General features: G+C 46.1%; 1 protein-coding gene across 5 annotated transcripts in view; it reads left to right on the forward strand.

Annotated features, from left to right (window-relative positions):
• myo7aa (myosin VIIAa) overlaps nt 1-17359 on the forward strand; it is a 292479-nt gene that overhangs the window by 176411 nt on the left and 98709 nt on the right. For all 5 annotated transcript variants that reach the window (XM_072262606.1, XM_072262604.1, XM_072262607.1 and 2 more), the window contains 3 exons: nt 1752-1970; nt 10538-10645; nt 14723-14932. In XM_072262606.1, coding sequence (XP_072118707.1) covers nt 1752-1970; nt 10538-10645; nt 14723-14932 — 537 coding nt within the window. The remainder of the gene's footprint in view (nt 1-1751; nt 1971-10537; nt 10646-14722; nt 14933-17359) is intronic.

Consider the following 17359-nt stretch of genomic DNA (forward strand, 5'->3'; position numbering starts at 1 on the left):
AAGTTGAACTTAATCATATTGTGAGCACTGCCTCCTAAGGGTTCCTTTACCTTAAGCTCCCTAATCACCTCTGATTCATTACATAACACCCAATCCAGTATTGCTGATTCTCTAGTAGGCTCAATGACAAAATGCTTTGAAAAGCCATCTCACAGGTATTCAACAAATTCACTCTCTTGTGATCCATTACCAACTTGATTTTCTCAATTGACTTGCATGTTAAAATCTCCCATGACTATCGTAACGTTACCCTTTTGGTTTGCCTTTTCTATTTCCCATTGTAATCTGTGGTCCACATCCCAGCTGCTGTTGGGAGGCCTGTGTACATCTACCACCAGGGTCCTTTTATCCTTGCAGTTTCTTAACTGCACCCACAAGGATTCAACATCTTCCAATCCTATGTCACATCTTTCTAATGATTTGATGCCATTCTTTGCCAGCAGAGCCACACCATACCCTCTGCCTACCTTCCTCTCTCCGATACAATGTGTAACCTTGGACATTCAGCTCCCAACTACAACCATCCTTCAGCCACGATTTAGTGATGGCCACAACATCGTACCTGACAATCTCTAATAGTGCAACAGATCATCCACCTTTTTGCTTATAGTCTGTGCATTGAGACATCACACTCTGAGTACTGTATTTACTACCCTTTTGATCCTGTATTCCTAGTTTTGTATATTTCACTCTGGATTTTCAGCATCTGAAGAATCTCCTGTGTTTTGGAAATCCTGTTTGAAATTATTAGATTAGATTATGAGAACACTCAGTCCTCTTTTATTGTCATTTAGAAATGCATGCATGCATTAAGAAATGATACAATGTTTCTCTGGAGTGATATCACAGAAAACAGGACAAACCAAAGACTAACACTGACAGAACCACATAATTATAACATATAGTTGCAGCAGTGCAAAGCAATACCATAATTTGATGAAGAGCAAACTGTGGACACGGTTTTAAAAAAAAAGTCTCAAAGTCCCTGAGTCATTCAACTCCAGAGTCCCTGATAGCAGGCGACAAAAGGGAGAAACTCCCTGCCATAAACCTCCAGGCACCGTCAACTTGCTGATGCCTTGGAAGCAGCCGACCACAGCCGACACTGAGTCCATCCGTCCGAAAACTTCGAGCCTCCAACCAGCCTCTCCGATACAGCCTCCCGAGCGCCATCCTCTGCCGAACGCCTTCGACCTCTCCCCAGCCGCTGAAACAAGCAAAGCCGAGGATTCGGGGCCTTCAGCTCCAGAGATTCCGGTTACCACACAGTAGCAGCGGCAGCGAAGCAGGCATTTCAGAAGTTTTCCAGATGTTCCTCCGTACTCTCACGACCATCTCCATCAAATCAGAATTGTGCATGATCCCCTACTTGACAGATTACAGACATCATTCACATGAGAGGCTGCCGTCACGCTGCCATCTTCTCCTCCTCCTCATTTAATATTAATTAAATGATTAATATTAATCATTTAAATCAAGGTTTCCCAAACTTTTTTGATGTCCCGGACAATACTGTTGAGCAAAGGGTCCATGGACCCCAGCTGCAAATTCCCAATTTAAAAGAATAATTGAAAAGTAAGACTTCTAGTATTGTTATTGTAATCATTTACTCTACAAATACAGATCTGCGAAGAGTTCAAAATGTGACAATCCTGCAACATTACTCACTCTCGCGACCTGACCTGCCGAGTTCTTCCAGCGTTTTGCGTGTGTTCCTTACCATGTTGCACTTTGATCTGAACCTCCTTTAGATGCGAGTTGGATTCTCCAGGCTGCAGGCTCTGCAACGCTCTCGCAAGCTCTCCACGCAATACCACTTCGCCCGCAAGCGGATCATCCTTTTCCAGGCTCGTTGCCGCGGCTACCTGGTGCGAAGGGCCTTCCGCCATCGTTTCTGGGCCGTCGTCACCATCCAGGCCTGCGTCCGTGGCATGATTGCGCGGAGGCTGTACAAACGGCTGAAGGGTGAGGTAGGTTTCTTCAGGCCCTTCAGTGGAAATGGTCGATTATTACTTGGGAATAACTTGCAGGGTTCTGTGGAAGCAGGGAATAAAGCAGAGAGGTGGGACTGTTGTGATTGCTGAACTACCATAGACTTGACGGGCTGAATGGCTGCTTTCTGTGTTCCTCTATTTACGCCATCTACACTTCCTGAGCAGCCAACATAATCCAGGACCATTCTCATCCCAGTAATCCTCTCTTCTCCCCAGTCTCATCGGGCAGAAAATCCAAAAGCCTTGGGGTGGCACGGTTAGCGTAACGCGTAGCACCAACAACCCGGGTTCGATTCTCCTATTGAATGTAAGGAGTTTGCACTTTCTCTCCGTGACTGCATGAGATTTCTCTGGGTGCTCCATGGTTCTCCCACATCCTCACATTGTGTTGGTTGTTAATACAAATGATGCATTTCACTTTGTGTTTCGATGTGCACGTTTATCTTATTTATTTAGAGATACAGCGTCGAACAGGCCCTTCCGGCCTAACCAGCTGCACCGCCCAGCAACCCAACTATTTAGCACTAGCCTAATCACAGGACAATTTATATTGACCAGCTAACCTATTGAAAGCTGAAAGGCCTGGATAAAGTGGATGTGGTGCAGGTATTTCCTACGGTGGGGGCGCTTAGGACCAGAAGAGACAACCTCAGAATAGAGGTTAGTCAATTTCAAACAGAGATGAGGAGGAATTTCTTTAGCCAGCAAGTGGTGAATCTGTGGAATTCGTTGCCACTAGTGGCTGTGGGAGCTAAGTCATTAGATATACTTAAGGCAGAGGTTGATAGATTTCTTAAACACGAGGAATTCTGCAGATGCTGGAAATTCAAGCAACACACATCAAAATTGCTGGTGAACGCAGCAGGCCAGGCAGCATCTCTAGGAAGAGGTACTGTCGACGTTTCAGGCCGAGACCCTTTGTCAGGGTCTGAAGGAAGCTAGAGATGCTGCCTGGCCTACTGCGTTCACCAGCAACTTTGATGTGTGTTGGTTGATAGATTTCTGATTAGTTAGGGCATGAAGGGATACAGGGTGAAGGCATGAGATTGAGGCTGAGAGGGAAATGGATCAGCCACAGTGAAATGGCAGAGCAGTCTTGATCTACTTCTGCTCCTGAATCTTATGGTCTTAACCTACCAACTGGTATGTCTTTGGACTGTGGGAGAAAACGTGGTCACTTGGACGAAATCCACATGGTCACGGGAGAGAATGTCAAATGGGACTGGAATTGAACTCTGAACTCCAGACCTCCATGAACTGTAATGGTGATGCACTAACTACTCAGCTACGTTAGCACTCTTTGATTAGTGAATAAGTCTAAATATAGTGTTCCTTCATTGCTGTCCTAAATATCAGCAGAGTAACAGGCTGGAAGGAAGTAAATGGTGTTACAATAACTTAGAAGCTGTAGTGTAGACAGACAATAAGGTACAAGGGCTGTGACAAGGTAGATTGTGAGATCGAGGATTCATCTTGATCATCCAAAAAGTCCATTCAAGGGTCTGAGAGCAGCAGGATAAAAGCTGCCCTTGAATCTGGTGGTACATGTATCTTCTACCCGATCGGAAAGGGGTCGAGGAAGAAGGGGAGAGAGACTGAGGTGGGAGCAGTCCTTGCTTATGTCCCCTCCGGGTCGCTCGGCTCGCTGTCGTCTAGGGTTGCTGCTTTGCCGAGGCAGCGGGAAGCGTAGAGAGGAGGAGCTTTTCCATTGAGCGTGTCCAAATGTCACTGAAGTGTCTTGTGGTCTCAGCTGGAGCAGTTGCTGTAACCAAGTTGCAATACACTGGCTATGACGCTTTTTGTGATGCGTCGATTTAGGAAAAAGGAAACCACCGGTGAAAGTTGAAGGGGATATGCTGCATTTCCTTAGCTTCCTGAGGAAGTAGAGGTGCTGTTGTGCTTTCTTGGACACAGAATCTGCAAGGTTAGACCGGGACAAGCTATTGGTGATGTTTACGCACCTAGGAGCTTAAAGCTCTCAACCCTCTCAACTTCAAAGGCATTGATACAAATAGGATTGGTACATGGCAGGAGGCAAAGAGTGGGAATAAAGGGGGCCTTTTCTGGCTGGCTGCCCGTGACTAGTGATGTTCCACAGGGGTCTGTGTTAGGACTGATTCTTTTTACGTTATGTGTCAATGCAGTTGATGGCTTTATTGCAAAGTTTGCAGATGATATGGAGATAGGTGGAGGGGCTGGTAGTTTTGAGGAAGTGGAGAGGCTACAGAAGGACTTGGATAGATTAAGAGAATGGACAAAGAAGTGCAGATAGAATACAGTTTCCGGAAGTGTAAGCAACACACACAAAAAATGATGGTGAACGCAGCAGGCCAGGCAGCATCTATAGGAATAAGTACAGTCGACGTTTCAGGCTGAGACTCTTTGTCAGGACTAACTGAAAGAAGAGATAGTAGGAGATTTGAAAGTGGGAGGGGGAGATCTGAAATGCTAAGAGAAGACGGGGGGAGGGATGGAGCTAAGAGCTGGAAAGTTGATTGGCAAAAGGGATACGAGGTTGGAGACGGGAGAGGATCATGGGACAGGAGGCCTAGGGAGAAAGAAAAGGGGAGGGGGGGAAAACCCAGAGGATGGGCAAGGAGTTATAGTGAGAGGGACAGAGAGAGAAAAAATGGGGGAAAGAAAAAAATCATAAATAAATAAATCAGGGATGCGGTGCGAAGGGGAGGTGGGGCATTAGCAGAAGTTAGAGAAGTCAATGTTCATGCCATCAGGTTGGAGGCTACCCAGACGGAATATAAGGTGTTGTTCCTCCAACCTGAGTGTGGCTTCATCTTTACAGTAGAGGAGGCTGTGGAGACCATGAATGGGACATGGAATTAAAATGTGTGGCCACTGGGAGATCCTGCTTTCTCTGTCAGACAGAGCATATGATGCACTTTGGTGGAAGAAATGAAAGGATTGTCTATTTTCTAAATGGAGAGAAAATACAAAAAATCTGAGGTGAAGAGGGACTTGGGGGTCCTTGTGTAGGATCTGCTGAAGGTTAATTTGCAGGTTGAATCTGTGGTTAGCAAGGCAAATGAGATGTTAGCATTCATTTCAAGGGGATTAGAATATAAAAGCAAGGATGTAATGTTGAGACTTTATAAAGCACTGGTGAGACCTCACCTGGAGTATTGAAAGCAGTTTCAGATCTGCTGAAATTGGAAAGGGTTCAAAGGGGGTTTGTGAAAATGATTCCAAGATTAAATGCCTTGTCATATGCAGAGTGTTTGATGGCCTGAGCCTGTTCACTGGAATTTAGAAGAATGAGGGGTGACCTCATTGAAACCTATCAAATGGTGAAAGGTCTTGATAGAGTGAATGTGAAAAGGATGTTTCCTATGGTGGGAGAGTCCAGGACCAGAGGACACAGCCTCAGAATAGAAGGGTGTCATTTTAGAAAGGAAATGTGGAGGAATTTCTTTAGCCAGAGAGTAGAAAATCTGTGGAATTCATTGCCACAGGCAGCTGTGGAGGTCAAGTCTTTATGTATATTTAAGGCAGAGGTTTATAGATTCTTGATTGGCCAGCGCATGAAGGGTTATGTGGAGAAAGGCAGGAGATCGAGGCTGAGAGGAAAAAATGGATCAGCCATGATGAAATGGCAGAGCAGACTCGATGGGCCAAATGGCCTGCTTCTGCTCCTCTATCTTGTGATGTTATGGGTGTGGAAAAACATACTGTTCATACAGCTCAAACCATTGCACAGTGCATTGAGGTAGAACAAGTTTAAATAACAGAATACAGATAAAGTGCAATGGCTATAGAGGGAGTGCAGTGCAGGTAGACAATAAGGTGCAAGATCATAAGGTAGATTGTGAGGTCAAGAGTCTATCTGATTGTGCAATAGCGCTATTTAAGAATCTGATAACAAAGAGATAAAAAGCTGTCCTTGGGCCTGTGGTAAGTGTTTCAAGCTCTGGTATCTTCTGCCTGATGGGAGAGGGACAAGATGGAATGTCCTAGGTAGGTGAGGTCTTTCATTCCGCTGGCTGCTTTACTGAGGCAACAAGAAGACCGTGGCTGGTTTCTGTGATGTGCTGAACTATGTCCACGACCACCTGCAGTTTCTTGTGGTCACCTGCTGTGCAGTTGCCATGCCAAGCTTTTGTGCACCCAGAGTGAATGCCTTCTGGTAAAAATTGAAGTGTTGACAGGGACATGCCAAATTTCCTGAGGAAGTAGAGGCACAAGTGAACTTGGCTGTAAAATCAACGTGGTTGGACCAGGGCAGGGTACTGGTGAAGCTCACACCTCAGAACTTGAAGCTCTCAACCCTCTCAAGCTCAAGACAGTTGATTTAGACAGGACAGTACGCCCTGTCCTCTTCCTGAATTCAATGAGAAGTTCTTTTCTTTTGATGACATTGAGGGGAAAAGTCTTTGTCATGACACCAGGCCATTGGGCTATCCCTCCTGTACTCTGACTCATCATTATTTGAGATGCAGCCCACTGCATTTGTGTCATCTGCAAAGTTGTAGATTGCGGGTTCCCAACCTGGGGTCCACGGACCCCTCGGTAGATGGTAGGGGGTCCATGGCATAAAGATTGGGGTCCCCTGTTGTGATGGAGTGAGAGCAGAATCTGACCACGCCATCGTGAGCGTACAGGGAGTAGAGTCGGGCATTGAGGACCCAGCCTAGTGGGGCACCTGTGCTGAGGGTTATTGTGACGGAGATGTTGAGGAAATAATCTTTAAAAATTTGCATTTACAATAAGCACAAATGTTAATTATGTCCTGGAAAAGCTGTTTGGGGGGATGGGAGAAGTGGTTTACCAGCAATAGGGAGAGATGTGGGGGTAGATAGAATTCAGCAAGATTTGTCGGTGGGTGAGTGGGTAGTATAGTATTTTTATGTATTGAACTGCAAAAAAAAAAATAGTGATAGATGTGAGTGATGATAAACCTGATTCTGATATTTGTCTCTATTGTGGACTGAGAGTGGGGAAGGGAGCAGGGATAAGGGAATCATGGTTGGGAAAAGGGGAAGTAGAGGAGAGGGGAAGGAGCAGGAAGCAGCAAACAGTCATTCTGTAACTATGAATAAACCAATTGTTTTTAATCAAATGACCTTGCCCAGTTCCCAGGGCGTCTGCACCTGCACCACCCATTCCCCGCCTCAGCTCTCCTTCTCTGCCACCTTTCCCAAATCCCTCCTGCCATGTTCCATCCTCACCATTCCCAGCGTCCTTTACTCCCACCAGATTTACAAACTCACTGTCTGCTCCACATTGACAAATACAGTACTGTGCAAAAGTGCAAACACGAGGAAATCTGCAGATGCTGGAATTTCAAGCAACACACATCAAAGTTGCTGGTGAACGCAGCAGGCCAGGCAGCATCTCTAGGAAACGTCGACTGTACCTCTTCCTAGAGATACTGCCTGGCCTGCTGCGTTCACCAGCAACTTTGATGTGTGTTACTGTGCAAAAGTCTTAGGCACCCTAGATAGATACATATATGCCCAAGAATTTTGCACAGTACTATAAATATTAATTGCCTGCCCAGGTCCAATTGCAGACAATAATTGCCAGGAAGGTATATTAGTGCTCTCTACTTCCTCAAGAGAAGGAACAGTCTGGGAGGGAGGTACAGGAGCCTGAAGACATACACTTAATGTTTCAGGATCATCTTCTTCCCCTCCACCATCAGATTTCTAAACCCATGAAGACTATTTCAGTTTTTTTCTCTTTTTGAGGTGTATCACTGCTTTGAGGTAACTGCTTTGCCTGTGGGACACATTGTTTGTTATTCCTCTTCCCGCCTTGTGGCACATTGCGCGGCATTTTTGCCATTTCCGGAGCATTTGACTGTTTTTTCACAAGGCAGGGTTGCTAGCTTGACGTTCAACCCAGCACGGATGGAAAGTGCGCGAGGAGCCTGCCAGGTTTGAACTTGGGACCGTTCACCTTGAAGTCTGGTGCTGATGTCACTACACCAGCAGCCAGCTACAAGAGCGGTAATCGCAAGATAAACAAATGATATACAATACATTTTTTTTATAAGAAAGACCTCAGAGTGAAACAAGTCCATTTTAGTACAGAGTGGTTATAGTGTGGTAAACCGTAGTGATTAAGGTTTTGGCTCTTGTCTGAAGAACTCAATAGTTGAAAAGAAGCAGCTGTTCTTGGTGTGGGACTTCAGACTGTGTACCTCCTGACCAATGGTAGCTGCAAGAAGGTTGTTTGGCCCAGCCGGTGAGGATCTTTGGATGTTACCTTCATAAAGCAGCACCTCCTATGACAGGGGAAGATGTGCCGGTGATGTATTGGGCAGACTCCACTACTCTGCAGCCTTTTGCATTCCATTTGTACCATTGTCATTTTGCAACTATTATTGTCAAATTACAAATGTGCAGGGTCTTGATCAGACCACACTTGGTGTATTTTGTACTGGTTTGGTCTCCATTTTAAAAATGGCATTTGCTCTCTCTCGAGAGTGCATGGGAGACTAGTTAGTGAATGGAAGTCTGTTATATTAAGGGAGTGAGTCTCCTGTACCTCTAACTCTTTCGAGCCCAGATAAACAAGAAGTGACCTCATTAAAACCTACAAAGTTTACAGCGTCAATGCAAGAAGAATGCTTTGGGAATTGAATTCATGCTTAAGATGATAAGCGGCATAGATTGACTGAATAGCCAGAGTATTTTAAACAGCAGAAATGCTAATACAAGAGGACAAAATGCAAAGCTGTTTGGAGGAAAGTATATGGGGTCAAAGGTGGTTGTTTTTTTTTTACGCAGACTGTTGGGTGCGTGCAAAGCTCTGCCGGGGTGTGGGTAGAGACAGATACATTACAGGCATTTAAGAAACTCTTAAATAAGCACATGGATGACAGAAAAATGGAGGACTGTAGCAGGTTAAAAGGTCAGCACAACATGTTGGCCAAAGGGCCTGTACTGAGCTGTAATGTTCTAAATGTTTTCCCCTTTAAGTGGACCCTAGAACTAAAGGTGTTTTGCAAGACTGGATGGCTGGAGTTATTAGGAGAGGCTAGATAGGCTGGAGCTGTCCTTCCTTCGGTGAAAGAGGACCTTGTAGAGGTGCGTGGTCGTAGTGCAATCGCTTGAGTTGAGTGTGATGTTCTCCAATGGGGTTACGGTGGATTTCCTTAATGGAGAGCGCCTGTGCCTGACTTTTTTTAACATGGGGAGTCTGAAGCACAGACAGCCACCAAATGGCCCTTGAGAGATCTGCATCAGGGTCCAGCGGCTTGGAATGCAAGACAACTGGGGACCCTCGCCTGCTGAAGCCTTCCTCCTCCTTCACTTACATTGTGATGTGTCCTTATCTTCCGCCAGCTCCACTGTTGAGTCTTGGTTGGAACCCTCTTTCGAGGGCTAGTATGAGTTCAGGTAGGCACTTTGGCCAGCATACACTAGTTGGGCCAAAGGGCCTGGTTCAGAATGTCCAGAGTCAGCGCCACAACAATGGGCATTTGGGACTGAGAGGTGGAGGTATTGCTGCACCCTGAAGGAGATAACTAATTGGAATTATTACTCCAGAAGACTGAAGAATTTCAGTTATTGATGGCATTCCAGGACTGTTGGATTCCTGGATATTGGAGAAGCTGAGGGATGTGGGTTACAAGAAGTAGTGGACGCAGCGCAGACCATCGTAGCAAGGCCTTCCCTTCTGTGAACACATTTATATGAATCACTGCCACAAGAAAACAGCATCCATCATCAAAGATCCCGCAGCCCCATCCAGGCTACGCTCTCTTCTCACTGTTAACATCAGGACCATAGTACAGGAGCCTTGGATCCTACACCAGGAATAGTTATTACCCTTCAAACATCAGGGTCTTGAAATAGCTTGGATAACATCACTCATCACTATTCCGAACAGATTCCACAACCTACAGGAGATTTTGCTACTCCTATTCTCAGTATTATTTTTGATTAGCAACGTTTGTCTTTGCACAGTGGTTGTCAATCTTAATGTATAGATTTTCATAAGATTCTGTTGTATTGTTTGTTGTAAATGCTTGCAAAAAATAAGTCTCAAATAGTATATGGTAACATTCAGTTCGTTCATTCATTCATTAATTATGTGCTGTGTTTTGTGACGTGGGCAGTCATGGTCTTTCCATCACCATGATTGTGCTTGGCAAAGTTTTATACAGAAGTGGTTTTCCAATGCTGCCTTCTGGGCAGTGTCTTTACAAGGGACTCCGGTCATCATCAATACCCTTCAGAGATTGTCTGCCTGATGTCAGTGGTCACATAACCAGGACTTGTGATGTGCACCGGCTGCTCATACGACCATCCGCCACCTGCTCCCATGGCCTCACATGACCCTGACTGGGGGCAAAGGAGGTGCTACACCTTGCCCAAGGGCGACCTGCAGGCTAACAGAGAGCTAGACCTTCTTTGGTAGAGAGATATCTCCACCCCACCACCCAAGCATACAGCATATGTACTTTAATAATTTATTTTGAATAGTGTTGGAAGAGTAACCTGGTAGCGGGTCAGCCTTGCAGATGCGGGCTGAATGGCCTACTGCTGCTAATTCACGTGTCCATCCCTTTGTCCCCCTAGTACCGGCGGCGGCTGGAGGCGGAGAAGTTGCGGCTGGCTGAGGAGTTGCGGCTAAGCAAGGAGATGAGCAGCAAGAAGGCCAAGGAGGAGGCAGAGCGGAAGCACCAGGTGAGTGGCTGGAATGGTATGCTTCCCTCCCTCGCTCCCTCCAGCTTGGGGACGGTCTAGGAGACGCTAGAGACACCAGAGATTGCAGCAGATGGAAGCCTCTATTTAAGTCAGAGGTTGATTGCCTCTTGATTAGTAGGGGCATCAAAGGTTACAGGAAGATAGCAGGGAATGGAGTTGAGAGGGTAACTGTATCAGCCATGATGAAATGGTGGAGCAGACTCGACGAGCAGAGTGGCCTAATTCTGCTCCCGTGTCTTATGTTCATAGAAAAGTAGAGCACGGAAACAGGCCCTTTCACCCGTCTAGTCCATGCTGAACCATTTAAACTGACTACTCCCATCGACCTGCCCCAGGACTATTGTCCTTCAAATGCTTTATCTGGAGCAATGCATAGTTCTGCTTGCTGAGTTCGTCCAACACTTTTGTGTGTCACTTTCCCCATTGATGGATTTTGGCGATGGCACCGTAACGTAGTGGTTCGCATGTCACTTTCCAGTGCCAGCGATCACCGCTTGGAGTTCAATTCCCATCCCTGCCAGTAAGGAGTTCGTATTTTTCCCCCATGACCATATGGGTTTCCTCTGGGTCTTCCAGCTTCCTCTCCATTCCAACTACAAACAGATTATGGTTAGTAAGTTGTGGGCATGCTCTGTTGGTGCCAGAAACAGTGTGACGCTTGCAGCCTGCCTCCAGCACCTCCTTGGACTGTTGGCATTGACACAAACAATGCATTTCATTGTATAATTTGATGTACACAGGACAAATGAAGCTAATCATATGATGAAGGGTCTTGGCCCAAAATGTCGATTGTTCATTTCCCTCCATAGATGCTGCTTGAACTGCTGAGTTCCTCCACCATTTTGTGTGTTACGCAAGATTTCCAGCATCTGCAGGATCTCTTGTGCTTGTGGTTGAACCGCTATTAACTGTGCGCGTGTGTGTGTGTGCGTGCGTGCGCGTGCGTGTGTGTGTGTGTGTGTGTGTGTGTGTGTGTGTGTGTCTTGCTTGTAGTGTGCTGGTTTGCTGTGTTCTGCTGAACACTGTGTCTGCTACATTGCCACTGGGATGCGTAGCGATAATTGCAGGCTGCCCCCAGCACGTCCCTCTTACCACGGGAGTGCTGGTTGTTAACACAAATTAAACATTTCACTACATGTTTCGATGTGGTAAATAAACCTGAATCACAAGCAGGATTTTCCGGTGGCCAATCACTTTAATTCCAATCCTTATATCCATTCCAACGTGTCAGTCCGTAGCCTCCTCTCCTGCCAAGATGAGGCCAATCTCAGGACAGAGTAGCAACACCTCATACTCTATCTGGGGAGCCTCCAACCTGATGGCATGAACATCAAATTTCCTAATTTCTGGTATTTTCTCTTTTCCTCCCTCTTCCCTCTTCCATTCATTATCCTGGTTCCCCTTGCCTCTTCTCTTCTCCTCACCTGCCTATCACCTCCCCCTGGTGCCTAAACAATGGAGACTACAATGGGATGAGGGAGGATTTGGCTCATGTAGACTGGGAACAGAGGCTATACGGTGGGACGGTTGAGGAACAGTGGAAGAATCTCAAAGAGATTTTTCACGGTGCTCAACAAAAGTACATTACAGTTACAAGCAAGGATAGTAAGGATGGGGAGAGCCAGATTTGGATAACTAAGGAAATTAAAGAAGGCATCAAACTAAAAGTTCATGCGTAAAAAACCACCAAGAGTAGTGGGAAACTGGAAGATTAGGAAAACTTTAAAAAGCAACAAAGAACCACTAAGCGAGCAATAAAGTAAGGAAAGATGGATTATAAAAAATAAACAGCACAAAATATAAAAACGGATAGTAAAAGTTTTTGTAATTATATAAAGCAGAAAAGGGTGGCTAATGTGAACGTAGGTCCCTTGGAGGATGAGAAGGGGGAATTGATATTGGGTAATGAGGAAATGGCAGAGGCTTTGAATGACTGTTTTGTGCCAGTCTTCACGGTGGAGGACACTTCTAATATGCCAAGGAGAGATGTTATGGATGAGATGGGAGGTGGTGACCTCGACACAATAGTCATCACTTAAGAGGTATTGCTGAACAACCCTGTAGGCCTGAAGATAGAAAAGTCCCCTGGTCTTGATGGAATACACCCCAAGTACTGAAAGAAAGGGCAGAAGTGAGAGTAGAGGTATTGGTGATAATTTACCAAAGTTCTCTTGACTCTGGGCAGGAGCTGGCGGATTGGAAGAAGGCGAATGTCACGCCATTGTTCGAAAAAGGATGTAGGCAAAAGGCAGGTAACTATAGGCCAGTTAGTTTAACATCGTAGTTGGGAAAATGCTTGAAGCTATCATTAAAGAAGAAATAATGAGACATTTGGAAAGAAATGGATCCAACAGGCAGACACAGCATGGATTCAGCAAAGGCAGGTCCTGTTTGACAAACTTACTGGAGTTCTTTGAGGATATAATGAGCACAGTGGATAGAGGGGAACAGATGGACGTTATTTACTTGGATTTCCAGAAGGCTTTCAATAAGGTGCTGTGTAAAAGACTTATTCATAAGATAAGGCTGCATAAGAGTTGGGGGTGATGTATTAGCATGGATAAAGGATTGGTTAACTAATAGAAAGCAGGGAGTTGGCACAGATGGGCATTGTTCTGGTTGGCAATCAGTGGTGGGCGGTGTGTCACAGGGGTCGGTGCTGGGCCCACAACTGTTTACGATATACATTAATGATCTGGAAGAAGGGACTGAGTGTAGTGTATCTAAGTTTGCTGATGATACTAAATTGAGTGGAAAAGCAAATTGTGCAGTAGATACAGAGAGGTTGCAGAGAGATACAGATAGGTAACTGAGCAGGCAAATGGAGAACAATGTTGGTAAATGCGAGGTCATCCTCTTTGGAAGGGAAAATGAAAGAGCAGATTATTATTTAAATGGTAAAAATTTGCAGCATGCTGCTGTGCAGAGAGTCTTGGGAATGCTGGTGCATGATCACAAAAGGTTGGTTTGCAGGTGCAGCAGGCTATCAAGAAGACAAATGGAACGTTGGCCTTTGCTGCTAGAGGGACTGAATTTAAGAGCAGGGAGGTTATACTACAAATGTACAGGGCACTGGTGCAACTGCACCTGGAGTACTGCGTGCAGTTCTGGTCTCCTTACTTGAGGAAGGACATACTGGCTTTGGAGGTGGTGTAGAGGAGGTTCACCAGATTGATTCCAGAGATGAGAGGGTTAGATTATGAGGAGCAATTGAGTCGCCTGGGACTGTACTCGCTGGAGTTCAGAAGGATGAGAGGAGGTCTTATCAAAGCATATAAAATTATGAAAGGGATAAATAAAGATAGAGACAGGAAAGTTGTTTCCGCTGGTAGGTGAGACTGGAACTAGGGGATATAGTCTCAAGATTCGGAGGAGTAGATTTAGGATAGAGAGGAGGAGGAAGAACTGCTTTTCCCAGAGAGTGGTGAATCTGTGGAATTCTTTGCCCAGTGAAACGGTAGAGGCTACCTCAGTAAATATATTTAAGACAAGGTTTTTCTATAGTAGAGGAATTAAGGGTTATGGGGGAAAGTTAATTGGAGATGAGTCCCTGGCCAATCGGCCATGACCTTACTGAATGGCCAAGCAGGCTTCATGGGCCAGTTGACTACTCCTGCTCCTATTTCTTATGTTCTTATGTGACTCTCCTCATTCGGTTCTCCCATGATCCAACCTCCTCTCCCATCAGATTCCTCCTTTACTTCTTTTGCCTAACACCTCCAAACTTCTCATTCCATCTCCTCTCCCCCACCCACTCACCTTCCCCCCCACACCTGCCTTCACCTTTGACCTTCTAGTTTGGATTCCTGCCATTTGCTCCACCACCTTATTCTGGCTTCTTTCCCCTTCCTTTCCAGTCTTGTTGAAGGGTCTCAGCAGGCGCTGCCTGACCTGCTGAGTTCCTCTGGCAATGTCTGGGGTCTTCTGGATTTCCAGCGTCTGCAGAATCTCTTGTGTTTGTGAATCTGAATCAGTGGTTGTGTGGAGGGGTCAATTAGAGGGTGCATGGTACAGTGTGCATTCAGGTGAAATTATTTGACTCTTCTCTCCCGGTAGGAGCGCCTTGCTCAGTTGGCTCAGGAGGATGCGGTGCGGGAGATGGAAGAGAAGAGGGAGGCTCGGCGGAAGAAGGAGATGCTGGAACAGATGGAGAAGGCTCGGAACGAGCCTGTGAACGACTCTGAGATGGTGGACAAGATGTTTGGGTTTCTGGGTACTCCCTCCATGGTACCTGGGCAGGAAGGCAGAGCGCCAACTGGGTTTGAGGTAAGCACTTCGAGTGCACATCTGAGGTGCGCAGGCTTACTGGAGAGCCAACCTCCCGGGGAAAAAACCAAATCACAGCATTCCTTAAGGGATTAAGATTTTTTCATTCACAAACAACAGGAATTCTGCAGATGCTGGAAATTCAAGCAACACACATCAAAGTTGCTGGTGAACGCAGCAGGCCAGGCAGCATCTCGAGGAAGAGGTACAGTCGACGTTTCAGGCCGAGACCCTTCGTCAGGACTAACCGAAGGAAGAGTGAGTAAGGGATTTGAAAGTTGGAGGGGGAGATCCAAAATGATAGGAGAAGACAGGAGGGGGAGGGATGGAGCCAAGAGCTGGACAGGTGATTGGCAAAAGGGATACGAGAGGATCATGGGACAGGAGGTCCGGGAAGAAAGACAAGGAGGTTGGGGGGGGACCCAGAGGATGGGCAAGGGGTGTATTCAGAGGGACAGAGGGAGAAAAAGGAGCTTCTGCTAATGCCCCACCTCCCCCTCATACCCCATCTGTTACTTATTTTTATACACACATTCTTTCTCTCACTCTCCTTTTTCTCCCTCTGTCCCTCTGAATATACCCCTTGTCCATCCTCTGGGTCCCCCCCCCACCTCCTTGTCTTTCTTCCCGGACCTCCTGTCTCATGATCCTCTCATATCCCTTTTGCCTATCACCTGTCCAGCTCTTGGCTCCATCCCTCCCCCTCCTGTCTTCTCCTATCATTTTGGATCTCCCCCTCCCCCTCCAACTTTCAAATCCCTTACTCACTCTTCCTTCAGTTAGTCCTGGCGAAGGGTCTCGGCCTGAAACGTCGACTGCACCTCTTCCTAGAGATGCTGCCTGGCCTGCTGCGTTCACCAGCAACTTTTATGTGTGTTGCAAGATTTTTTCATTGTTATTTCCCGCCTAGCACAATCTAGTTTACGTAAACCTATCATCCCTACTTGGGCATAAGCCACTGACAGCAGCTCACCAGAGCCCTTTATCCGGAGCCAGTCTTTCCAATTATTCCCTAGTGTTCACCCACCTTTGAAGATCCTTCCTCTTCTAGGGTTCGGGTTGCCAACTTTCTCACTCCCAAATAAGGGACAAAAGTAGCAGTCAAATACGGGACACTTGTGTTTACCCCGAGAAAGACTACCATGACCATGAAGCCTTGCGCGGGCACCTGTGTGCGCATGCGTGACGTGCACATACGCGTATATGCCGATTTCTTTTTCCCTACAAATTGGTTTTGACTTAATCTTCCCGATTCTGATACACTGTGCGTATATTATTTCTACTTTATATAGGCTGTGTATTTATCATATCATCCCTGCTTTCACTATATGTTATTTTAGGTTTTATGTGTTATTAGTATGATTTGGTAGGTTATTTTTTGGGTCTGGGAACGCTCAAAAAATTTTCCCATATAAATTAATGGTAATTGCTTCTGCGCTTTACGCCATTTCAGCTTACAAACGGTTTCATAGGAATGCTCTACCCTAGCAGGGGAAATATGGGACAAGGGCGGTCCCGTATGGGACAAACCAATTTAACCCAATATAAGGGATGTCCCGGCTAATACGGGACAGCTGGCAACCCTATCCAGGGATGAGGCCCTCGGAGCTTCGACCGGCATTTCTGTAGCACCAGGTTTTTATGGGATGCGATTGCTAGCCCCGTGCCCAGTCCTCCTCCTCTCACAGCCGGGTTTGGGGACTGTCCATAGAGGGGTTAGCCAAGCACAAGAGGAGGTTCAGAAAACCCTGCGCTCGAATTCCCTTTGCCTCCCCGCTCAGACGCTGTCCCTGGGCTCTGCTGCTGAAGTCGCAGTCCTTAACTTCCGAAGAAAACAGGATGTGATTCATCACTCAGTCATGTTTTCCCAGCTAGAAGTTCCCCAATTTATCTAATCACTCCCAACAATCCGTTCCTGCTGGGCCATCAGCAGTGAACTGATTACCACGGTGCTCTTTCGTTAAGCGGAGATAATATGCTGATGACTGAAGAGTGTGGAACTGGGGAAATAGGTCACTCCGACTTCCACATGAACTTCCCAGATTTTGCTGACTGAACCAGTTTTGCAGGTTATAAATCATGCAGTGTGGAGCCCCAGGCCCTTCAGCCCATTGAGACAATTCTGACCATGAAATAACCATTTACACTTGTCCTACTTACTTTGTTCTTCCCATATTCCCATCTACTTCCCCCCAATGGGGTGATATGGTAGCGTAGTGGTTAGCACAACGCTTTACAGTACCCAGTGACCCGGGTTCATTTCCTGCCTCTGTCTATAAGACAAGTCACTTTTTATTGTCATTTCGACCATTACTGCTGGTACAGTGCACAGTAAAAATGAGACAGCTCTTTTCAGGATCATGGTGCTACATGAAACAATACAAAAACTACACTGAACTATATAAAACAACACAAAAACTACACTAG

The sequence above is a fragment of the Mobula birostris genome, chromosome 7 (assembly GCF_030028105.1).
Source record: "Mobula birostris isolate sMobBir1 chromosome 7, sMobBir1.hap1, whole genome shotgun sequence".
Lineage (NCBI taxonomy): Eukaryota > Metazoa > Chordata > Chondrichthyes > Myliobatiformes > Myliobatidae > Mobula > Mobula birostris.